This window comes from Ostrea edulis, chromosome 8, assembly GCF_947568905.1.
Source record: "Ostrea edulis chromosome 8, xbOstEdul1.1, whole genome shotgun sequence".
Taxonomy (NCBI): Eukaryota; Metazoa; Mollusca; class Bivalvia; order Ostreida; family Ostreidae; genus Ostrea; species Ostrea edulis.
In genome coordinates this window covers 57200451-57226498 of record NC_079171.1, presented here as the reverse complement: position 1 = coordinate 57226498, position 26048 = coordinate 57200451, and the positions used below count along the sequence as shown (strand labels likewise).

At 36.1% G+C, this 26048-nt stretch overlaps 3 protein-coding genes and 2 long non-coding RNA genes across 8 annotated transcripts in view; 3 read left to right on the top strand and 2 right to left on the bottom strand.

Annotated features, from left to right (window-relative positions):
• The window catches only part of LOC125662045 (dipeptidyl peptidase 9-like), a 28462-nt gene extending 25462 nt beyond the window's left edge, over positions 1–3000 (top strand). For both annotated transcript variants that reach the window (XM_048894220.2, XM_048894219.2), the window contains exon 18: positions 222–3000. In XM_048894220.2, the coding sequence (XP_048750177.2) occupies positions 222–314 (93 nt within the window). In that variant the 3' untranslated portion in view covers positions 315–3000. The remainder of the gene's footprint in view (positions 1–221) is intronic.
• Positions 3001–3985: 985 nt separating this feature from the next.
• Positions 3986–6842, top strand: LOC130049231 (uncharacterized). Its single transcript, XR_008797720.1, has 2 exons — positions 3986–4358; positions 6446–6842. It is a non-coding gene; the product is annotated as an uncharacterized LOC130049231 (long non-coding RNA).
• LOC130049232 (uncharacterized) lies at positions 6236–7904 on the bottom strand. The gene is made up of 2 exons (XR_008797721.1): positions 7507–7904; positions 6236–6805 (listed from the first exon to the last, which is right to left on the bottom strand). It is a non-coding gene; the product is annotated as an uncharacterized LOC130049232 (long non-coding RNA).
• A 1485-nt stretch (positions 7905–9389) lies between these two features.
• Positions 9390–10578, top strand: LOC130049757 (circumsporozoite protein-like). The gene is made up of 3 exons (XM_056147730.1): positions 9390–9402; positions 9494–9592; positions 9890–10578. Exons 1-3 carry the CDS (start codon positions 9390–9392, stop codon positions 10576–10578), a joined length of 801 nt encoding a protein of 266 aa, XP_056003705.1.
• Positions 10579–11432: 854 nt separating this feature from the next.
• LOC125663395 (uncharacterized) overlaps positions 11433–26048 on the bottom strand; it is an 85393-nt gene continuing 70777 nt past the window's right edge. For 2 of the 3 annotated variants that reach the window (XM_056146545.1, XM_056146546.1), the window contains 9 exons: positions 24925–25209; positions 24381–24665; positions 22693–22974; positions 22129–22428; positions 21228–21518; positions 20496–20654; positions 18541–18663; positions 15568–15725; positions 11433–13370 (listed from right to left, as the gene is read on the bottom strand). In XM_056146545.1, coding sequence (XP_056002520.1) covers positions 13194–13370; positions 15568–15725; positions 18541–18663; positions 20496–20654; positions 21228–21518; positions 22129–22428; positions 22693–22974; positions 24381–24665; positions 24925–25209 — 2060 coding nt within the window. In that variant the 3' untranslated portion in view covers positions 11433–13193. The remainder of the gene's footprint in view (positions 13371–15567; positions 15726–18540; positions 18664–20495; positions 20655–21227; positions 21519–22128; positions 22429–22692; positions 22975–24380; positions 24666–24924; positions 25210–26048) is intronic. The other variant, XM_056146543.1, reaches the window with a different exon arrangement.

Below are 26048 nucleotides of genomic sequence, written 5' to 3'. Positions count from 1 at the left end.
TATATAAAGCTTGTAAATCACACAGATTACATATATCTAGTGAAAGTGAACTTTAAGGATTACATTTCAGGGATATTTTTTTTAAAGGGATTATTTCAAGCAAAATGTAATTCGTGGTGTGAATTTTAATTAACGGAAACCTAGAGAAAATGACGTCTCAGTCTCTTTTGGTAGATTTTTACTACTGTTATTAATTTTTTTTTTTTTTTCACTATTTGTAGATCTACCCAAATGAGCGACACGGAATCCGTAACCACGAAGCCAGTGAACATTACAAGACAATGATCCTAAGCTTTCTACAGAATCATTTATGAAAATACCCTACATACGACAAATTTCATTTGTTATCCAGACTTTTATTAGTTCACAAAATTGAAAGAATTAATTCATCCCAGTATTGACATGTGATATGATGCTACATGGGACCCCTCTGACAGAACGTGATAATACTGTATGCAATTTTAATGTCGCACAAGCAATTGTAGTTTGATGATTATCAGAAAAAGCTAAATATTGAGCATATATATATAGAATCCAGAAATAAGTATAGAAAAATCTACACAAGTAATAGTATGATAAAAATATCACAAAGTTTAGTATACTCGACTAGATTACGTATACTCGACTTTATTATATACCCATCAATGTTTAGTTTTTTGATACTGTGGATTTCACAGTGTGATCCGGTTTTCCGGATCACCACACTGTGGTTTTCTGATTCCATTATCAGTATCCTCTGAAACTGATGCCGTCACAATGACTTCACAATACATGAACGCAATGTTTTTTGTGGAAAATATTGACCGCATCACGAACAAAACTGCATACACAAAATATAATTTCATGGTATGTCTGTGTTTTTGATAATTTGGATTACATTTATTATCTTTTAAATGTGGATTTAAAATGCATGATGGGGCATATAATAAATTAATCATTACTACAGTAACTCGTTGACAGATGCAGATCATCAGATCAAACTCAACGCTTCGCGTGTCGTGTGATCTGATGATCCGCGCCTGTCAACTCGACGTGATCCGACTCTTGGGATCAAGCTACTGTAGTAATGAGATACATAGATTGAGTATACCCGACTAGTTCCTCCCAGTTGTTCAGGAGGATATGCTTCACTCCAGCATGAAGATCCAACACTCCTGACAGATGCTGCTGGTGTAAAGCATCAGGTTTATGTCCTCATGTATTTTCAAAAATGAATTATTTTATTCCTTATATTTACATTCTATTTTCATATATGTGGGAATTTCCAATCGTTGAAATATGTGTACTATATTTATCAAGATTCCTACACGCCTTCCTCACACAATCACCTGCATCGCATTCATGAGGAAATGTCTACCATTACAGCTGGTCAAAATATCAAAGGCAAACACATTGGAAATGTTAAGTTATAGCACTGCATAGATGAGATGATGAAATTCCTTTGAATAATTTACTAACTGCAGGGGTGGTTTGGGAAAGGGGAAGTATAGGGGGGCTATTGGCTATGTAGTGTTTTTGCTGGATTTTTCGTTGCTCCATTGTTATTAACTGTGTTAAATCTATGCCTACTTGCTGTTAGGAGAAAGAGGCAAAAGAGAAACTCTATATATAGCTTTACCTTTATAGCTTTAAGAAGGGATGGATTGTATATGTGTAAGGATAATTCAATGTTAGTCAGATCACACGCACATAAAATGAGAAAGTGTATAATCTACAGTATCACCGACTGCATTTACATCAATTGTTACTTGGTGATTTAAAAAATTATTCCACAACTTGAATTGTATTTTGTGGCAACAAATCTAGGAGATGTTATGATTCACAGAGGATAATTCTCAAAGGATAATTCACAGAGGATAATTTTCACCTGATAATTCACAGAGGATAATTCTCACCTGGAGGAAAATTATCATATTCTGACCACCAAGGTTTGCATCAGTATGTGAACCTGTTGTTTTAGATTTGCTGTCATGAAAACGTTTAGAGGAGCCAAAGCACTTTATATTCCTAGACAAACCTAAGCTCAGTTGTCTTAATGAAAAACAAACAGCCACCCCTAGCTTCCTGTGTGCTTTTTGTATGTGATAAGATTACAGCATTTTCGGAGCCTAGGAAACTGAATTTGTCTGAGAGGAGAAGGATACGTTTGAAAACTGCTGCTGCAATTTAGTTCTGTTCGTGTAGAGATTTTGTTTTTCGTACTCCGTTTAATAGAGAGAGTATCGACTGCATTCTACTTTTATGTTCAATCAAAGTGAACAGTTTCAAGGAGAAATGAACTACCAACTTGCGGTTATGATTGTCCACATTTTGAATTGATATTTTCATTTTAAAGCATTGTTACTACTATAATGGTACGTGTACTAGTATTACCACTTCATGCTATTGTTACTACTATAATGGTACATGTACTAGTCTTACCACCTCATGCTATTGTTACTACTATAATGGTACCTGTACTAGTATTACCGCCTCATTCTATTGGTGCTGCTTCACAACAACAACGTTAAACTTATAGTGAATATCAGATTCCCTATCTAGGGTCTGTGTTTTAATTTCTTGTTACAGTGAAACATGGTTATAGCGAACCTCCACTCGTAATAAGCGTGTTGTGCTGTACAGAAGTGTAGTGAATATTAGATTCTCTATCCAAGGTCTGTCTTAACTTTTTGTTCCAGTAAAACACGGTTATAGCGAACACCCACTCGTTATAGGCATATTCTATTGTACAACTGTTTTGAAGCACAGTTTTGGGTTCATATTGAATTCAAAGTGATTTTTCTCATCAGGCCAAATATAATGTTACCACGCAACTATGGAGAACAGTAGTACTTTTGTATGGGTACTATGAATATTGATTATGTTAAACAAATATGTGCTATTTGTATTGTGAAAACTCTCTATACAGGACATTCTGCAAACCAAAATATTTTGTAAACCGCTAATTCATAATTCTGGCACCATGATTTGATTTCTGAAATAAAAGATACTTGTTTTGTATTTCATGTGTTGCCGAATCTGAGAATTTATTGGGCACCAATGCATGTCACGGATAATATGGGTTTTACCGGTCATGCGCATATATGATTCGCGGGTAAATATTTCACAATAATGTAACTGATTAATGTTCCATGATAGGAAGTTTTTGATTAATTAGCGGGAATTTGATTTAGCGCTTACTACATTTGATATACAAACGCTAAAATTAATACACCGCTAAATGCACTGCGTTTACAGTATGTAAAATTTATACGGTACCAATTTTGATGCACCAGATGCGCATTTCGACAAATAATGTCTCTTCAGTGATGCTCAACCGAACTGTTTGAAATCCGAAATAACTATGAAGTTTTAGAGCTAAATATAGCCAAAACCAGCGTGCCAAAAAAGTGGAGCCAAATTCGTCCAAGGATAAAAGCTATGCATGAGGGAGATAATCCTTAATTTTGAAATGAATTTTTAAATTTTATAACAGCAATTAAATATACATCCGTATTTTCAAGCTAGTAACCAAGTATCCATTGTCATCATTTGAGCTTTGAAGGTGAGATACAGTCTACTCCAGATATAATGAAATTCGGGGGGACCGACCTGAATTGTTCATTACCTCCAAAGTCCAATATAACCAATGCTGAATTACACAAATATTGCTACCGGGGGATCTATGTTAACTTCCATATAACAGATAGTTCAATATAACCGACTTCAATATAAGTGGAGTGGACTGTAGTTTAGTTTGTTTTTTATGTCATATAAGTGTTACTTGAATTGGTTAGTCACTAACCCCCCTCTCTCTCTCTCTCTCTCTCTCTCTCTCTCTCTCTCTCTCTCTCACATCTCTCTCTCTCTCTCTCTCTCTCTCTCTCTCTCTCTCTCTCTCTCTCTCTCTCTCTCTCTCTCTCTCTATATATATATATATATATATCGCTTGAAGTGTTCAATCACTGAAATTCAATGTTTTCCCGTTTTAAGTATTGCTTGAATAGCCGTGTTTCGAGTTACTCCGGAACACAGTGTTTATTCTGTGTTTAGTCACGCCGCGTCAAAAATGTTCCACAGGGTTACTTCCGGTTTATCGCTGTTTACCAACAGTCGACACTTCGTGTATTAGGCCTAGGGTTAATTTTGTCGATCATCATGAAATTGAAATACACATTTAATAGTTTGGGGTGTATGCGGTACATATTTGTTTATGAGCGTTTGATAAGCTACTATTGATCTACGAAATACAACGAAAGACTTCGTCAAGAACAGAAGAAGACGATGCATGTCGTGTAACTCACACAAGGCCCAGCTGTCTAGTAACCGGAGGGGTAAAGGAAAAGAACGTATTAGACTCACTGAAACCTGTCAAACAGGTAAAATGAAAATTATGACGACATTTTATATATATACAAAACACAATGTGCACTGCTTCATAAAGCAGGCATTAGGTCCACTCGGGTCCAGTACAGTCTAGGGCCTATGTGAAATAGAATTTACGTTACCAAATCAGGGCCAAAATGGGCATAAACATGTAACATATATAACCAGGTCCATTCCAAAGACTATTTCTACCTACGTAGCTATTAATAGCTACCTAGGTATTTAAAGCTACTTAAAGTAGCTACTTTTACATGTTTTTAAAGATATAAATAAATAATAATTAAGGCACATCTTTTAAACAGGTCAGTCGTTTTATGTATCATGTTGTGCATGTGCATGACAAAATTCGGAGTGTAAATTTATATACTTTACGAGGGTGGAAAATGTAGAGGAAATTGCGTGAAAAATCGACTCAAAAACTTTTAATGTAAGAGTGCATGAATGTTAACTTTAAAATTAATAAAGATTTGTAAAACATTCTAGACTTCTTATCATGTATCTTTGATCCTAAGTTCCTAGAGAATGGAAGTGGGTGCAGTTATTGATGCAAATTTGAAAGTAATCATTTTTTGTCCAATATTTTTGTGGTATTCAATGTCAGTATAAGTGAATCAAGAAATTTGGTACACACCATGTTGCGCCATTCCTGCGTTTGGCCACGAAATGCAAGTAAAGGAAAACGTAGGTAAAAATAGCTACCTGGAGTAGGTTTAAATACCTAGGTAGCTATAAGTAGCTACATAGGTAGAAATAGTCTTTGGACTGGACCTGATAATTATTGATATAAAATTTAGATAATGACAATACACAGTGAAAAGTAATAGATTAGCTATAATATTATAGGTATTTGAAATGGCTTTATTATTTAAAGCTAGTTTAGATTGAATTAGGCTGGGTTTCTAAGTGCAATGATATAGCCATATGTGGGCGAGGATAAAATTATCTACTTGGGTATAGTCAATATGCTGTCTAATTTGAAAATAATTATTTATCAACTAATACTTGTGTTACAGATTAAGTCTTTGGAGTTCGACTTTTAATGATATACTCATGTAATTGGAAGAATTTTTAGTATGACTATTTATTGTTGTAGTCATTTTATTGACTTTTCACAATCCACTAGGTATTTGTGATTACTGCTCATATTTATATCACTGAACAAAATATATATCTGATCATGATTAAGGTAATATTATTCCTTTCAGCAACATAATTTCAATTATGTGCTCATAGACTGGTCCAGCACAATCTCTAGTATACTTAGCTATATAAATATGCTAATCAAGCTATATAGCTTTGTAAAGCTAATTGAAATTGTTTGATATAACTATTTCAAATCTTCTATCAAATATATTTTTAAAGCATAAAAATTGAATTTCTAAGTGAAAATATTTCATCCTTGTACTTGAAACAACACACTGTAAACAAAAAAAGCTTCTTAAACTATGTACCTTTGGAAGAATTTTGATTCAAAATTGTCAAATGTTTAGGATTATTAAGTTGTTACAGATTCCACATTGTAAAGTCATCATATACTTATCAAAGCTTCGACACACACAAGGTAGTGGACAGTTATCAATACAAAAGAAATTCTCTTTTCATGAAAATTCTTAAAATGACATATGATCTATACCTAAAATAGTGTTGTGGTTAGTTCAAAGTACATGTATATTGTTATGTGTCATTGCACTTAAGAAATTTAATCGAAACTAGCTTAATGAAGCTGTTTGAAATAGCTTTATAAAACTATATAGCTAAATATAGAGATTGTGCTGGGCCTGATAGATATAGCAATGCAGAGGAAATCCGTCATATGCATCAAAAGTTTGAAAAAGGTGAATTGACTTAAATATAAATAAAATCATGAAAACTCATACATTCACAGTTTTAATATGAATTACTTCATGTATTTAAAAATAAGTTTTAAAAAATATACATGTATGTACAGTGAACAGTATTTTTAACAAATACATGAATTATAATTTCAGCATTATTTTTTTTTTTTTTTTTTTTTACATCTTTGCTTCTCAAATTGACAAAAGTCTATTATCAATATTGTGGCATCCCTCCTCTTTTTCAGGTATATGGGAACAGGATCATTTTCCATGCCTTTCACTTGAGGTCTTCAGTTTCATCATTAATCATCTGAATGTCGGTATGCCAAACTCTCATGATGTCATGCCATTACTGGATATTCCTTAACAGTGGTTTATTTAAGCCACACTACCTATAACATTGCCAAAATATTAGACTGAAAATTTTCAAATACACAAGATTTGAAGCAGCAAAAGAAAAGAATTACATATGTATAACACACAAAAAAGAAGAAATTAATTCTCACCTGGCTGATATGAACTTTTTACTCCTTTTTAGCTCCCTTTCACTGCATACCAGCCAATAACTAGCAGTCATTATATGCAGATCAGCCATTGTTATCAACCTGTGTATATATATGTTGAATGAAATATGAATGAAAATTGTTGTTCTTTGTTATTCTTTTTAAAATATATATATACTCAATAGTATATTTCCTTACACAGTACTGAATCAAAGGGGTAGGAGAGCAAATACATAATATATAACCTGGCTCATGTTCAGCTGGTTCCATTCTTGTATATAAGTGGTTTGAGTGGAAATGTACATATCTGATGTACATGTACATGCAAAGTACCTTGATTGCACAGGCAATATGCATCACTTGTGTTCGAATTTACTATTAAAGAGTACCCCAAGCGATGCATATTGCCTGTGCTTGATTGGTATTAAAAGTTGGAGAAAAGATCAATGTTCTTTGATATAATTCAAAATTTTGCAGTGAATGAACCATCGGTATGGAGCTTGAATAAATGATCATGCAAATCCTAGTATAGATCCGTAGGGATATATTATCTGGTGTTCTCATATTTTATTTAATTGGCAGATATATATACCCCCCCCCTCTCATCCCTTGTGAAATTGCTTCGTAATTTTTATGAGCCTGAACCATAAGTTCATAATTGAAATTCTCTATTTAATGTCACATGAACACCGTTGTAAAATACATACACTGCTCAGATGTAGATGAGGGTACAAGTATACCTATTCTTAAGATTTACAAGATTTTGCACAGTCTATATTATATTTTTAAGAGTCAGTACAAACCTCTTGGTTTTCCTAAAAGTTAATATAAGGAAACTGGCTAGAACAATGATGTTTCTTTGTTGGTTCAGCTTTCACGGAATGTAATATTCGCACTCAATTTCGGCTGCTCGTGGTTTTCTACACAAATGACGCCACCGTTTCCTCTGCGTGAACGCTTTTCCCGGGTTTGGGAAAAGGCAAACTTTGACATCTTCCCAAGTAAATATATATCCCTTGCTATCCTTTATCTGATTTGCGACAGTTTGTGCCGCAAAATCTATATTTTGTCAAAAACAATTTTGTTACCAGTGTAAACAAAATTAACCGGAAGTACCCCTGTGGAACATTTTGCTCATATCACGTGACCGGCGTGGCTAAATACGAAAAATCCCGGGTGTTCCGGAGGAACTCGAAACACGGCTATTGGTACGTGTATCGGATAGTCACTGAACTTCAATCTAAGTAGGTATGACCACACTGTTAACGCTGGAGTATTTCAATGCAGTTGTGTATCATACCTCCATTACAATCGGAAGTGAATGACAACGGGGACGCCTAAGTGGAACATTACACAAATATATCAGTAGTCCCCCGTGTGGGGAAATCTACAACCACTACATGGATTAGTTCGTATGCTGACGTAAAAGGTTTTACCTCTCCATGGGCTGCAGGGATTGTAATTGAAAATTTAAAACTGATAGTTTTAAGTTTGTACAGAATGTTTAGCAATGTTCTGTGCAAGTCATATGTGTATATCTTTTTCTCTTAGTACAAACTCCTTGAGGTACTTGTACATTGAGATGAAATTGTTGATTCTGTGTCGCAATTGTTTGAAAGCAATCCGCTATGCATTGTAAAGTAGGAAAGGAGATAAAGATGTGACCATGGCAATCTGAATGCAGTAATGCGTGTACACAGGTACCGCGATATCACACAGGTACCGCGGTATCACACACAGGTACCGCGATATCACACAGGTACCGCGATATCACAGGTACTGCGATATCACACACAGGTACCGCGATATCACACACAGGTACCGCGATATCACTCAGGATTACAGTAATGTGTGTAAACAGGTACCGCGATATCACTCAGGATTCGCGAGCCGTTATTTCTGCGTTATCTTGACAGGTGTCAGGGAGACTTAATTTTCGCTTTCCTTTATTTTTTTTTAATCATATATAGAATTGATATTTGCTGTCCTCGAAAATAATAGTTTCGCGTCAACAAAAAAAGGAAATTCTTTCGCAAATAACGTGAATGACCGTGTCTTGTGTACCAGGAGGGAGTGTCTATATCCTACAAAACCCGTGATAACACTGAAAGGTTTTATGTTGTTTAACGTCCTTCTCGAGAATATTTCACTCATATGGAGACGTCACCATTGCCGGTGAAGGACTGCAAAATTTAGGCCTATGCTCGGCGCTTACGGCCTTTGAGCAGGGAGGGATCTTTATCGTGCCACACCTGCTGTGACACGGGGCCTCGGTTTTTGCGGTCTCATCCGAAGGACCGCCCCATTTAGTCGCCTCTTACGACAAGCAATGGGTACTGAGGGTCTATTCTAACCCGGATCCTCACGAGATGAGGCGCATCGATTAGACACTCATCCTATATAGCTGACTCCAGGCTTGGATTTCTCGAAAAAATCTCAACTTAAGTTTGAGATTTCTTTTATTTGGGCAGTCAAAATTTGAGCAAAATCTCAGACTTAAGTCCAAGTTTCCACCAAAGGCCAAAATTTTCCAGTCCTTCACCGCCAATGGTGACGTCTCTATATGAGTGAAAAATTGTCGGACGGGACGTTGAACAATATACAATCAATCAATCGATCAATGCGCCCTCACCATGGTTAAATATTTTAATGAATAAAGGCACCAGGTGGCGCAGACATCGAGTCGATGCATGACCCAGGTGATGTAAGAATTGAAATAATACATATACGAGGGGGTGCAGACTCAATATATCAGGCGCTACATTTCTAATTGCATTGATTTGTCACCAGGTGGTGCAGGCATCGAGTCGATACATTTACAAGGTAGTGCAAGAATTTTATCAACATATGTAGGAAATAGTACAGACATGGAGCTGATACGTGTACCAGGTGGTGCAAGCACTAAATTTATACTATTATCAGGTGGTGCAGGGATTGATTCAATACCATGATCAGGTGGTGCAGGGATTGATTTAATACAATGATCAGGCGGTGCAGGGATTGATTCAATACAATGATCAGGCGGTGCAGGGATTGATTCAATACAATTATCAGGTGGTGCAGGCACTAATTCAATACCATTATCAGGTGGTGCAGGCATTAATTCAATACCATTATCAGGCGGTGCAGGGATTGATTCAATACAATTATCAGGTGGTGCAGGCACTAATTCAATACCATAATCAGGTGGTGCAGGGATTGATTCAATACAATTATCAGGTGGTGCAGGGATTAATTTAATACCATTATCAGGTGGTGCAAGGATTGATTCAATACAATTATCAGGTGGTGCTGGTACTAATTCAATACCATTATCAGGTGGTGCAGGGATTGATTCAATACAATTATCAGGTGGTGCAGGGATTGATTCAATACCATTATCAGGTGGTGCAAGGATTGATTCAATACCATTATCAGGTGGTGCATGTACTAATTCAATACCATTATCAGGTGGTGCAGGGATTGATTCAATGCCAGTATCAGGTGGTTCAGGCACTAATTCAATACCATTATCAGGTGGTGCAGGGATTGATTCAATACAATTATCAGGTGGTGCAGGGATTGATTCAATACCATTATCAGGCGGTGCAGGGATTGATTCAATGCCAGTATCAGGTGGTGCAGGCACTGATTTAATACCATTATCAGGTGGTGGAGGGATTGATTCAATACAATTATCAGGTGGTGCAGGGATTGATTTAATACCATTATCAGGTGGTGCAGGGATTGATTCAATACAATTTTCAGGTGGTGCAGGTACTAATTCAATACCATTATCAGGCGGTGCAGGGATTGATTCAATGTCAATATCAGGTGGTGTAGGCATTAATTCAATACCATTATCAGGTGGTGCAGGGATTTATTCAATACCATGATCAGGTGGTGCAGGCATTAATTCAATACCGTGATCAGGTGGTGTAGGGATTGATTCAATACAATTATCAGGTGGTGCAGGCATTAATTCAATACCATTATCAGGCAGTGCAGGGATTGATTCAATACAATTATCAGGTGGTGTAGGGATTGATTCAATGTCAATATCAGGTGGTGTAGGCATTAATTCAATACCATTATCAGGTGGTGCAGGGATTTATTCAATACCATGATCAGGTGGTGCAGGCATTAATTCAATACCATTATCAGGTGGTGCAAGGATTGATTCAATACAATTATCAGGTGGTGTAGGCACTAATTCAATACTATTATCAGGTGGTACAGGGATTGATTCATACAATTATCAGGTGGTGCAGGCACTAATTCAATACCATTATCAGGTGGTGCAGGGATTGATTCAATACAATTATCAGGTGGTGCAGGCACTAATTCAATACCATTATCAAATGATGCAGGGATTGACTCAATACCATTATCAGGTGGTGTAGGCACTAATTCAATACAATTACTTGTATCAGGTGGTGCAGGCTCTGAATCAATACAATTATTAGGTGGTGCAGGGATTGAATCAATACAATTATCAGGTGGAGCAGGCACTAATTCAATACATTAACAGGTGGTGCAGGCACTAATTCAATACAATTATCAGGTGGTGCAGGAACTAATTCAATACAATTACTCATATCAGGTGGTGCAGGCTCTGAATCAATACAATTATTAGGTGGTGTCAATACAATTATCAGGTGGTGTCAATACAATTATCAGGTGGTGCAGGTATGGCGTCCTTACACTGTCAGATTGTATTTTTTTTCCTCATGTTTAGAACATAACGTCATTTTTGTTTGTTTGATTTATTGAAAGATAAAACAGAAATAAAGTAATACAAAATAGAATTTGCAAAAATGATTTTAAAACAAAAGACCCAGAGCTCTGTCTTGGAGTCATCTGAGCACCACGCAATAAAACTTGACACAGTAAGTTTGTGTGTTTCCTAACCCTTGAGGCTGAAATTATTAGTTTTTTAAATATTTTTGAGATCAATTTCTGGTGTTTCTTTTGGCTTAGATAAGTACGTTTGATGTATGTATAAATCCATACGTTTGGTAGAAACTTTCATGCACATAATAGCTATATAGCTTTTTACAAAAAAAAAATGTTCAGATTTAGGGGGAGGGGTGAATTTCGTATTGGATGTAGACAACAGTGGCAATAATAACCATTCCCTTGAATTGTCTGCTAATTAGTCAAAAGCAAAGAAACAAATAAGATTGGCTAGGACCGAGAAACACGTGCTCTATACTTACAACTCTGAAACTGGTGTGCTACATGCATCATCGGAAAAATAAAACAAGGTCTATGTTTATTAACAACGGTAAGGTCCAGATCGCAATGAAGTCGCAATAATGAATCGAAAGTTGTCAACAACAATAGTATGTATGCATCTCTCTCTCTCTCTCTCTTTCTCTCTCTCTCTCTCTCTCTCTCTCTCACACACACACACACACACACACACACACACACACACACACACACACAAAAGAAATACATTAGCACGACTAGAGTTGAGACTGACAGCAATTTGTCGTCTTGTGTTATATAACACCACATCATACACACACTGCAATACATGAAAACCTTCACTGAATGACTAAGCGCGTTTCATGTTGTGACATATATCTGCTATCAATATATTTTTAAGAATGATACTCAAGTATTTAAGTGCGAGACATTAAATCCGTCCGGTTTCGGTTTCCTTGGCGACTCAGGCACTTTATACTTTATCAGTCGGCCTATTTTTCATCATCTTACAAGGCAAACAGATTATCTTCTTGTACAATCAAGTGTGTTAAACATCTCTCTCTCTCTCTCTCTCTCTCTCTCTCTCTCTGACAACAAATTTATGAAAATGACTGTTGAGACTTGACAGAAAAATCGTTCATTAGTTGAATTTTTCGTCACTATAACATGTTCTTGTCAACCACTTCATACAGCTGTGCAATAACCAACACATCTAAATATATTTCACGAACACACATCTGCTATAATTATGTTTTGAACTATGAAAGAGGCATGAATATGATTTTTAATCGATTGAAATTTTTCGTGAAAGAAATAAAAATCTTTTATAGAAGTATGTGGACTAAAATATTTTTTTATCTATATGTAATATACACTTTGCATTAACATAACATCCGGCTCCCAAAATCGTAAATTTTTGTAAACATACTATTTTTCTAAACAAAGAGCGTTCTAAAAACTTTTTTCACTGAAGACAAACGGTCAACTTTGGCGCCATTTTAATGATTGCGTCACGCAACGCGTAAACATTAACGGGACTGTGCTTTGTTTTGAAAATGAAAAGATTAGATGTCTCAAATACATCTTTGTTTCAGATTTTGAAATTCACGTTTGTTGCTATGTATGTTTTAAACGTTTCAAATGCTATCAAATTGTTAATTTGAAAGTCTTTAATTATTTTTTTGCAAAATTCGTGTCCATGCCCCTTTGAACGATAAAATTAACAAATAATTCAAGTATTTAAGTGAATAGTTCATGTATGTTCTTCCTGTTTCATTTTCCCTGGCGACCCATTCAGTCAGTCTGTATCTTCATCATCTTCTGTTTCTTGCATAGGTGGCGCTTTCTTTGAGAAATCCACGAACGTGTACTCTGTTCTATCTTCTTCTCCATGTATCACGGGTTTTCCATTCGTTTTCGAACTTTCGGGTTTCTTTGTGAAAGCGACGTCAACGTAAATCAAACCGTCCTGGTTCTACAAGTGCAAAGGCAACATACAATTAAACTGATATCCTCATTAAAGAGGACGAATAATTAGTAAATCAAGCATAATTGATTGCTGAAAACTCACGCAAAATCAAGCGTGGTTAGTTACTAGTATTGCAGTCTAGGTCACGCAAGCCGTTTGACTCCAATCGGAACTCCTCGAATGTCTCGCGCACTCGACATAGATCTATGTCGAGTGCGCGAGACATTCGAGGAGTTCCGATTGCGTTTGACTCTCGTAGAACACTGCATTGACAAACGTGTAGGTGACCTAGACTACTAGGATTGTAGATCACGAATATAATTATTGTATATCAAGCATGGTTATAGTTATTTGAATAACGTAAAATTAGTTACAGTATATCACATACAATTCGAATTTAAATTATTACCATTGTTTTGATTTGAGAAAAAAGAAAACTGAACCAGAATTTATACATCAATGAATCCGGACACCCGATGTACTCGTACGCGCCTAAAACGAAATAACGTAATGCACGAGACTCGGCGAGAAATTTTTCAAATATTTGAAATTGCTAAGACAGGAAATGAAATGGAATTGTAAGAATCAAACACTCTTTCTGAAGAATTCATCGATATGTACATACGATACATTTTACTCACTAACTTAATATCAAAGTGCTTCGCACTTTTATTCAGTTTGTGAGTAAACGAATTTATCAATATTTAAATTCCAGATATCTTACTCACTAACTTAATATTAAAGTGCTTCGCACTTTTTTTCAGTTTGTGAGTAAAATGTCCAGAGTTTACACGTCGATAAATTCTTCAACAATAATCTTTAATCCCATAATCATTAGCCATTGTATATCAAGCAGATCTAATTTTTACTGTGGACTCATTTTAATTCGCGGGGCCAATGTTCGTGGGTAAGTAAAATTTTGCTGGTTCGCGGAGACGTAATTTCGTGGGTAACCGATACAATGTCACTAAGAGAGATAACTCTACTTGGTTTAAAAAATGTTCGAGGACACGCGTAAATTCGTGGGTAAAGTGACCCACGAAATCTAAGAACAGTGACGATTCCAGAGTATCACGTAAAAATGGAGAATTTTGGCAGATTTTGTCACGGCCTAAGGTCCATGGGCTGCAGGAGTCCTGATGTTAACACTTTATGTTCTCCCTGATCCAGAGATACTTTATACTAGACTTGGAAATAATTGTACGGACGATTATCAAAAATTTAATGCACGCATTCATTCACTATCAATGGTCATTTAAACTTCACCTTAATATCAAACTCCTACCCATGGAGTCATGAAATTTATAATTTGTACAAAATCTATGTCGAGTGCGCGAGACATTCGAGGAGTTCCGATTGCGACCTGCTTCTTCTAAATATAAATTCAGTCTCAATTTAATATCGATAGCATTAAAGAAAATGTTTTACACATACACACTAAATACCAAGTTTGGCCCCACCCTAAGGTCAGAACTCCTACATGTACCTTAATGAAATTTGCAATTTTGGCAAAGGCCTTCATGCTCTACTAGACTATGTCTTTGGTCTTTCCTGACATTTGTGAAAATTGGTCACTTTTTGACAGTTTTTGCCCCTCCAGTTAGGCCCCAAAGGAGCAGTAATCCTTGAATTTACAGTACCAAAGATGCTTCATAACAAATTTGAATAGAATTGGAAGGGTAATTATGAGAAAGTCATTGATGTTCAATCATTAATGCACGGCGGACCAAGCACGACACATGATGACGGATGGAGACCAATAGCAATAGGCCAGGTGAGTGACTCAGGCGACCTACAGAGAAGCACGACACATGATGGCGGATGGAGACCAATAGCAATAGGCCAGGTGAGTGACTCAGGTGACCTACAGAGAAGCACGACACATGGTGGCGGATGCAGACCAATAGCAATAGGCCAGGTGAGTGACTCAGGTGACCTACAGAGAAGCACGACACATGGTGGCGGATGCAGACCAATAGCAATAGGCCAGGTGAGTGACTCAGGTGACCTACAGAGAAGGACTACACTGATATTTAATCTTCCACCCGGTAAGCCATTAACATTGTCTCCATAACATATATAACGATAAGATACATTTAGTTGTATACGCTCCCCTGAACCATATACATGTGTACCACTATCTTTAACACATGTATATTGTACATAAAGTTTTACACCTCCCCCACCGCGATAAACCACTCACCACTGTCCTGGACCCCGTGTTTCCGTAAGTTGCGTCTGTTGTCTGCTCGACGTCATTTTGTGGGGTTTTCTTCCCACCTTTCTTTTTTTGATTCTTGTTCCCTGTGTTAGAGATCAATACCGACTCCTCCGTGTTCGAATATACAGCTTCTTGTTCATCTACAAAATAAATGTCAAGTGTCATGCTTATGTTTATCTATAAAATAAATGTCACGTGTCATGCTTATGTTCATCTTTAAAATAAATGTCACGTGTCATGCTTATATTCATCTATAAAATAAATGTCAAGTGTCATGTTTATGCAACGAGGAGACGTAATATGTTCCTCATACAAATTTAAACAGACAAAAAGTATGCAAACATTTAGAAAACACAAGTCAAGTTGATCTATACGAAGTAAAACACACTTATGAGGAACATGTTTATAATAACAAGTTCACACTTTTTACCAAGTGATAGTTTTCCCTTTTTAAAATGACGAAAATGTTATCAGACATAACGGAGTTTGGTTATAAAGAACTGTATTATCGGTACTGGAGGTTTGGTATAGCCGTGTTTAATTGTACATGTACACATAGTCCTTGCAGTCCCCGTCGCTTTACAATTGACTGACAGTTATCAAATACTGTGTTGCTGTTCAGAAAAAGTTCCCGAAAGCAAAATAATGACCTTGATGAAAACGTGGAGATAACGTACCGTGATTAATCTCAGAATTCTTATTAGGAATACAAAATTAAAAGTAGGATGCACCAGACGCGGGAATATGTGTATAGGAGGAGTAAACATCCCATGTTCATCTGTCAAAGTCGCCGTGAACCCTATATTTTGATCAGGTGAACAAGTAATCCGTAGTTAAAAACAGTACGTAAAAAAACGGCCTAAGAATGGTCACGAGACATGTCAGACAGCACTCGATTTAATGACAGGTTGTATTTGTACCCTAGATCACTATGACGACCATAGAATTAGCGAAATATTGACTTTGAATGGTACTACTGAAACCCTTGTGACGTTAGCGTATCTTTCTGTAGCCTACCTCGATTTAAAAACTGATCATACGCAGAACATGCTCGTGCGTCTCGAATCAGTTAAGAGCATATACACCATATGTAGGTGACAATGGTATACTGATACATAAATATGGGACATTGACTGTGGAGAAGATGAAATTCTCCCATTTGCCATAAAGTTGAGTTGATAGTTTTTTGCTAGCATCTACATGTATGTACTATGAAATATCCAAATATGAAGTAGAAGTGGAAGAGTCTGTCTGCAGTTTCTTTTATTTCGAGTTCACTGGGATACATTTAATCAACATCTGAGTGAAAATTAGTATTATCAATAGATGAAACGTCGTCGATGAAAAGTGAAGATAACGAACAGTGATCAATCTCATAACTTCCATAAGCAATAAGAAATAGAGAGTTGGGCAAACAGGGACCCCTGGATATACCAAAGGTGGGGTCAGGTTTGTAGAAGAAGTAAGCATCCCCTGTCGACTTGGTGGGATAAGGTGCAGCTACATTGTACATCTAAATGGATGAAATAAATTTCACATTAATGTGACCGTCACTCATTGCCGATGAATTCCTGTCATGTTCAATTTTAATTCGTTCACGTTAATTCGAATGCGCAGGCAGGGCCGTAAATTACATGGAGGCGGAGGAGGCAGCTGCCTCCTCCAACTTTTGAGCCAAAAAAAATTAAAATTTAAAGTTCATTAGAATTTATGTTGTTTCCAATAACTAAGAACATGATACCTCCCTTAAAAAGCATTCCAAATCTTTCTTTTAGAATGAGTTAGTCAAGTAACATCTTAGAAGGTCCTAGAATCAAGGATTTTGCACGAAACGTGTTCAGTGTGCACAAAATGTGCTCAGCGTCTGGGGGCCTGGGCGGCCCCCAGACCCCCGCCTAATTTCCTGCCTCCTCCAAATTGAAGGTTAATTTACGGCCCTGGCAGGTGAGAACTGACACACGAGGGAATATACTCTAATGGATGGATGGATATTGTTGAAAACTTTTCACTCATATGGAGACGTCACCATTCCTGATGAAGGGCTGCATCAATTAGGCATATGCTCAGGGAGGGATCTTTATCGTGCCACACCTGCTATTACACGGGACCGCACCATTTAGTCGCCTCTTAAACAAAAATACCGAGGACCTATTCTAACCTGGATTCCTTCGGGACTATACCCCAATGCAAGAATATGCTATGTTTATGGTACAATATGGTTCTATTAAATTCCCGTCATAGATCTCCTGTTAGGCACCCGATCCCACCTCTGGTATGTCCAGGGGTCCGTTTTTGCTCAACTCTTGCCTTATAGGAGAGATTGATCACTGTTCGTTAGCTTCACCTATCCTCAAATGCTTTTAAATTTGTCAACAGGGGATGCTTACTCCTGTTAGGCACCTGATCCCACCTCTGGTGTGTATAGGGGTCAGTGGTTGTCCTACATTTAACTTTGCATCTTTTATAGAAATTAGGAGATTGATCAACCTTTGTTATCTTCACATGTTTAGGTAACACGTGTTTTTTGACGTAATAATAGAGAGAGTCACCTCTGCATAATCATATGTATCATCTGTATGCGTATATTTGCTAGTATGGTTGGGTTTCTTTACACTTTATGCATTCAAATGCTGTTGGATTAAAGCTTAAGTTAAACCGAATTGAATAGTTCCCGAAAATTGCACTGTTGTTTTCGCAAAATGTAAACCTTAAATCAAAACATCTGTCAAATCGATCTTACATTTATCATTCTCAACGTTGTTGGAATCTTTGATATTTATGGTTTCAAAATCATAATTAGACAAGTAAATGAAAATAGATAGATACTTGTACATTCTTCATGGGATTTATGAGATTGATCACTATTCATTATATTCACCTTTCATTTATGAGTTTGATCACTGTTCGTTATTTCCACTTTTCATACATGTAGATAGAGATACTTAAAAAGAGAACCGTTTTTATTCTCGATGACGTCATCTGTCACTATGTCCGCCTGCTTCCTGTTCCTCATCAGAAAACTCTTGTCGACAGCAGCATACTGTACAACGTCAGGCTGGGAACTGTCGTCAACCGTCACTGATAAAAATAAAATTTCCATGATCCATTACAATTTCTCAATAAAAGACTGCTGACTAACGATAATAGTATAAAGTTTTATTGTACCTTTAAATACTTACTGACTGATGATAATAGTATAAAGTTTTAATGTACCTGTAAATACTTACTAACGATAATAGTATAAAGTTTTAATGTACCCTGTAAATACTTACTGACTGACGATACTAGTATAAAATTTTAATGTACCTGTAAATACTAACGATAATAGTTTAAAGTTTTAATGTACCTGTAAATACTTACTGACTGACGATAATAGTATAAAGTTTTAATGTACCTGTAAATACTTACTGACTATCGATAAGAGTATAAAGTTTTAATGTACCTGTAAATACTTACTGACTGACGATAATAGTATAAAGTTTTAATGTACCCTGTGAATACTTACTGACTATCGATAAGAGTATAAAGTTTTAATGTACCTGTAAATACTTACTGACTGACGATAATAGTATAAAGTTTTAATGTACCCTGTAAATACTTAGAATGCTGGACAACTCGCCCTCAAGACAAGTCGCCCCCTCTTAGGACAACTCGCCCTCTCTTAGGACAAGTCGCCCCCTTCTCTTGAGACAACTCACCCCCAATATTATATATAAATATATTATCACTTTTTATTTTGTGTGTGTGTGTGTTATTTACACTTTTAACCCTATAAAGATACGTCTTTTTATTTCATACTTTAACACGAATGGTAAATTCTAATAGAATTATACACAGATTTGATTATTGCATTTCAGAATAAGTTATATTTTTCAAGAAAAATTATATTTACTGATCGTCAGGTAATTGATGAAATGTCTCCAATACTGAAAAAAATTTGGGGTTTGGGGGTGTGTGGTTTTTTTTGTTGTTGTTGTTTTTTTTTTTTTATCGATATAGTATACAATGTACATAAGTGTAAAGGTGAAGCATGAATATTTTGATACATGTAATTATCTTTTAATGCGTTTCTCAACTAATTCCCGTTGAAAAATAATAAAATTCCCATTTTAGAAATTTTATAACGGCTTTGCTTTACTGATTGAAGTGATTTTTTTTACGCGGGGTGATTCTTTTTACGCGGCGATTTCAAAGTGTAAAGAACTCTGATGATGAGTACCTCATAACGTTTGAAGTAAATTTTAACAGCTTGGGGGAAATCAAACAATTAGATTTAACAACAGACGCAGATTATTGATAATTATACTACGTCAGCTGTGGACCAAGCTAATACTTTCCCTATACCAAACGCTAACTTGTTTCCGCTGAAATTATATATTTTACATGTACATAAAAGTGATGAATTTACTGAACCCAAACACTGGATTTTCACTAAAATCTTTCGCCTTGCATTAAAAGACACGAAGTTCGGTGTTTATGTGAACACGTCTTATTGTCTGTGATGTATATACTATCTATAAGAAATTCATTAATTTTTGCTAAAAAACCTCTTGGATTTAGACCAAAAATAACAATTGTAAACATGTATTATATGTATGATATGAAGGAGCGAGATATCTCAAGAGAGGGGGCGAGTTGTCCCGAAGAGGGGGCGAGTTGTCTTGAGGGCGAGTTGTCTAAGGGGTGAGTTGTCCCGATGAGGGGGCGAGTTGTCTTGAGGGCGAGTTGTCTTGGGGGCGAGTTGTCCTGATACCAATACTTACTGACTAACGATAATAGTATAACGTTTTAATGTACCCTGTAAATACTTACTGACTGATGATAATAGTATAAAGTTTTAATGTACCCTGTAAATACTTACTGACTGACGATAATAGTATAAAGTTTTAATGTACCCTTTAAATACTTACCAGTGGGCGACATACTATTCCTCCTCTGTTGAATTGACTTTTTCTTTAGGAAGTAGATCGCAACCAGAATAGCTGCAACCACGATGAGAACTACCGCTGTAGCGACCGCGCCACCAATCACAATAACTGTATCACTGGAGCTTGACAAGGTAGACGGGGCTAAATGCAAGGTGAAGATAACGAACAGTGATCAATCTCATAACTCCTACAAGCAATACAAAGTAGATAGTTGGGCAAACACGGACCCCTGGACACACCAGAGGTGGGATCAGGTGCCTAGGAGGATATAAATATACCACTCACATAAACCGTGTCACTGGAGTTAGATGACAAGGTAGGCGGGACTAAATATCATAAACAATCACAATAACCGTATTACTGGGACTAGATGACAAGGAAGGCGGGGCTAAATATAAAAACCAATCACAATAACCGTGTCAATGGAGTTAAATGACAGGATAGGCGGGGCTAAATATGAAAACCAATCACAATAACCGTGTCACTGGGGCTTGATGATAGGGTAGGTGGGGCTAAACATAAAATCTGATACCGAGAATTTATAAGGACTTAAACTATACATTTCATTGCTGTTTTTAAAGACATACGTATGTGTAAATCGAAATCAATTGAACATATCCTGCTTATTGTAAGAGTCGAACGCCTAGGATATATGGATAAGGAGGGTTCAAATGTAAATAAGAAAGTGATTAGCGATTTGATTGAATAGTATACCTTGTACTTTGACCTTTACTTCTATGGGGCGAAAAGAACAGTTGATTATATTGCAACTCTCCAACCGGTACCAGTATTCGCGACCTGGATTTAAAAGACCCGGGTCATAATGTCCCATGTCACCTTCCCCAGGATCTGTGATATTGGCAACCTCTACCCATGCAGCTCCATCCTTCCGTGATAAAATAAAGAATTGTTCTGGTCCTCCATTGAAGTCTGATATCCAGGTCAGGTTGATGTACCCACTCTTGTAGGAATAGCCAGTGAAGTTCAACGGTGGTTTAGGTATGTCTGCAAATTATGAAATCTTGATATTACTTGGTAGAAAAACAAAGTCAGTGTCATGTGAGGTGAGTCATGTTGATGCATTCACTAATGTAGGAACGGCCAGTGATGTTCAACGGTGGTGCAAATTGTAAAAATATTGATATTGCTTGGTAGAAAAACCCAGTCATGTGGGGTAAGTCACGTGTCATAGCTGAAGTTAACACAGAATTTATCCATGCTTTTATGATTTAAAATACAGTAAAATACGGATACAGCAACTTATAATCAATTCATATTTACATTTTCATTCCCTGTAGTTTTAAAGTATACTTCGAATTACCTTTATGACGAATCAACATTGTTCGTTCCCATTACTTCGCTATAAGCCTGTTTTACGGTAATTACGTATCAAACACCTTTTTGAAATTATATTATGGTATGATAGTCCTTCTTAACAAGATTCACGCCCAGCTTTCTTAAAAGAGTAGTGATGTGCTTATCAAGTGAAAAGTAATGCGCGAAAAATCTTCACGATGCCTATATTGATGGGAGACTTGCATGTAACTTATGTCTAAAGATATCTAACAAAATTATATGCAATTATCATGATGAATCAAGAAGATGCTTATAAAACCTTCAGCTTTTATTGTAATGGTGAAGATGACTTCTCTGTTATAAGTCATGGTATAGTTTCCAAAATATGTCTGGTCGTTGACAGGAATGGTGCTGGTGATCCAGTGCTTATAAATGACAGCTCCTCTTTCTGTGATTTCATCTTGTATATTAGCCGATGTTGGACCTGACCAGGAAATCAAGTTTGATGTAGGTTTGGGATTAGAGATGATTGGTGCCTTAACAATGACTTTCACACCACTTCCACTTCTAGAGCCATAGTTAGTTTTAAACCCGTCTTCAGTGTCCATCCTTGTCTTACCTAAACAAAAAAGGGGGAGAAATGTCAAAAGTTCTCGTGCCAAACTTATCAGATACAATTCCCAGCGTAGACGAGAAACCCAAAGGGGGGAATATAACGTCAAGAAGCTTATCAACAGACGGGCAGACAACAGCAAATCGTCAATTAATTTTTATCTCTCCTAATTCCGTAGGAGAGTTCCTCAGTTGTTTATCAAAATAAGATCCCAAAAGAAGATACTAGTAGATAATTGAAAGCATAACTCAAGTATTAAAAATAACTTACAAAGAACATTTAACGTAACTTCCGTATGGTTGGTAGGAAACCCCGGTGAGCTCGCTGTACATTTGTAGGTATCTGTATCATCACATTGGACTGCCCGTTTTAATACTTTTATTGATTTGGAAGGTCTGGTTTTCAGAATATTTTCCTGAGAATTTCTGCTGATGCTGAGGGTAGGAATTGGTTTACCGTCCACTGAGCATACGATATTTGGATAGTTTCCCTCAGTAATATCCACGTTTTCTTCTTTTATCCCATTTATCATCACCGTTGGCTTAGATAAATCTAGATTTAAAATTGAACCAAGAAACAAAGTTTTCATTAAAAGGCAACTTTTATTACTTGCAAAATTCTTGTGGCCAAATCTCACATTTCTAATTTAAAAGCAATTTCATTGATACTATTATTGCTATAAAAAATAACTGCAAAAATAATTACATAATGTGTCTAATCAGATTGAATACTTCTATCAATTTCGGCTTTTATATTTCAAAACATTTCTCGACGCCGAAGCTTATCCAGGACAACGCGAACGTTGTTTCTTCAATAACTATGTTACAAACCCTGATATAGCGAATTTCTGCGGACATTCTATAAAATTTCGCTATAGGCGTAATTCGCTATACGTTTATAGCCAATTCATAATTCAAATATAATGAATTCGTTATAAAACTGATTTGTTCGACACGTTTATCAGTTGTATAAGAAAGCAGCAATCGATATATTTGCGTTTGGATTGTCTCTAAGAGAAATTAAACCTATATATTTTCGAGAAAAATATTTTTATACAAGAAATATACACACTGATTTATATATAATTTATCTTGATGGATTATTAAGTCACGCAAGAACATGTCGAAAGAAAATTGTCAACCAAATTATGTACAATATATACAACAGTCTATCGCAGTTGTCATTTACTTGTCAATTAACAAAAATAAAGGAGTGTACGATAAAATAAATGCAATCAAACTTCACATTTAATGAAAGAGAATAGTAAACAACACCGACAATACAATTTGCTTAACGCATGTGTAAGTATTGTTTTGCGTTAACAACCTCTTTTGAAAAAATACCAACAGAAATTTTGTAATAACTGTGGATCCTTTATAGCAATGGAAAGCTTGTTAAAAATCACGAGTTTAAAATAAAATAAAAAATCGTTATAAAAGGTGATTTTTACGTTCATTTTTTATTCAAGGGGAATGGGAATTTACTCGTTATATCCTTAAATTCGCTATATCCATGTTCGTTATAAACGCAGATTTTTATATAGAATATATAAAGAATTTGCCGGGGAAATCGATTTCACTTCGCTATAGGAGTAATTTCGCTATATTCGTGTTCGTTATATCCGATGTTTACTGTATAGGAAACACAATTCTTAAAGAACAGATCCAACAGTGAAGGGACTGACAAAAGACTGAAAGGTTCCATCATAAGCAAAAGTTAATAGCATTACGAACATAAAATTCGTCACGATTGAAATTCTGTTGGATCTGTTTAATACTTTTCTTCAGTAACACTAACTACGAGATTTTTTGTTCTCTCCTGAGTAATATATCTATCCAAAGGAAAGAATATTGAATAAATTAAGCGCTAAAATAGAAAATAGAAAACACGATGCATTAAGCAACCCATTTGTTTTATAGCTTATTATATTCAACAAATATATTGAAGATGAATCTTACACATTATGTACAGTTTTATGTCTTCATGTGATTTTTCATCGGAAACTGTCTTTGCCACACAGCGGAACGAGGCTTTATCTTTGAACACCTGTTGCGGTAACAACGTTGATTCGTTTGATTTTGCGTCTCTGAACGTTCCACTGGAGAGTTTGTACTTCCACTGAATGATACAGGGCGGGTTACAGTCAGTGGAACAATGATACGGTCCTATGAGATCCCCCTCTTTTACAGAAACTGTGTTATCTACCGGAAGCTGAGGGCTAATCGTAACACTGCTGGGACCATCTGTAATGACAATAAGTAAAATGGTCATCACGTCATTAGTGTACAAAATTTAAATTTGACACTGTTTTCAATAAGAATAAATGATATGAAGAAGTCAGATTCATTTAATATTTAACAATATCCGCATCCATAAACTACGACATTAAAAAATAACAGAAAAACGCAAACATTTCCAATCAGACCCTGCAGTCAATATCTATATTCATTAGTTTGTGAATTTTTTAATCAATTTTAAAATTCTTCTCAGTAGAATACTCACACAAAACATTGATCTGAATTTCCTCACTTTTCTCGGACACAATACTTTCCTTCGACTGACATGAATACTTGTTAAATCTGAAGTCTCTAGAAATCCTGGGAAATATCAGAGTCATCCCGGTCTTTGAATGCATGACGGTGTTGTTCCTGTACCAGATATAGCTTAAGGATACAGTTTTTGAGTAATACGACGGACGAGAGGTGGAGTTACTGGAGCACGTCAATGTGACGTCACTGTTTTCGTTTGGGTTCATGGTTCCTTTAATCTCAGGTTTTGTTGGTTTCCCTGGAAACATATAATCAAATAAATAGCCCTCGTACAATGATCATCAAAAACAACCATGAAGTGAAATAGTTTTATCTTGCTGTACCAGACTCTGATGACAAGAACAGGAATTATGTGTTTTCAAAGCTGACATAAATTTGTAAATATAGTAGAATTCTTGGTGTCCACTATATTTCTCTGCTTATCCGCCAAATCAGATGAATGCTCTATTTTTATATGTGTCAGGGTTTGCACGGTTTTTGCTATACTTCACTTCACTGCAGTGTTTCCAATAAATGCTTGTGAGGATAGCCTCGACAGTTAATACGTACGTCTCTGATATTACTTTCTCCCTCAGTGCCCTCGTCCGAAAATATTTATTTTCTTGACTATTTGATAATAAAACAAAACAGAACAAACATTTTGAGAGTATTGCATGGCAATACATAGTCCCCTATCGGTTGCAAAAATTACTATACAACAACAATATTCGAAGTTCATTATGTAAGTTATGGTAAAAGGGAAAATTGGGGAACCAGGGTAGGAATGGTTGGAAATCAACTAATATTCGAGTAGAAACTAGACCAGGAAAAAAGACAAATTTATAATTAGGTTTGGGTCTTTAACCAAGTCAATAAACTGTGACATGTAGGTGATCATGAATAATTTATCTATATTGTTGTATTACTATGCTAGAAGTTTTAATGAGTGTAGTACTGTTATCTACAGAGATAAGAAACTTGGATGTAAACTACCAATTCTTGCTATTTTTCTAAGTCCAAGGGCCATAACTTAATGGGAAACCAACGCACCGAAATGAAATTCGAACTTGATCTGTAACTTGTTATGGCAAAGTAATG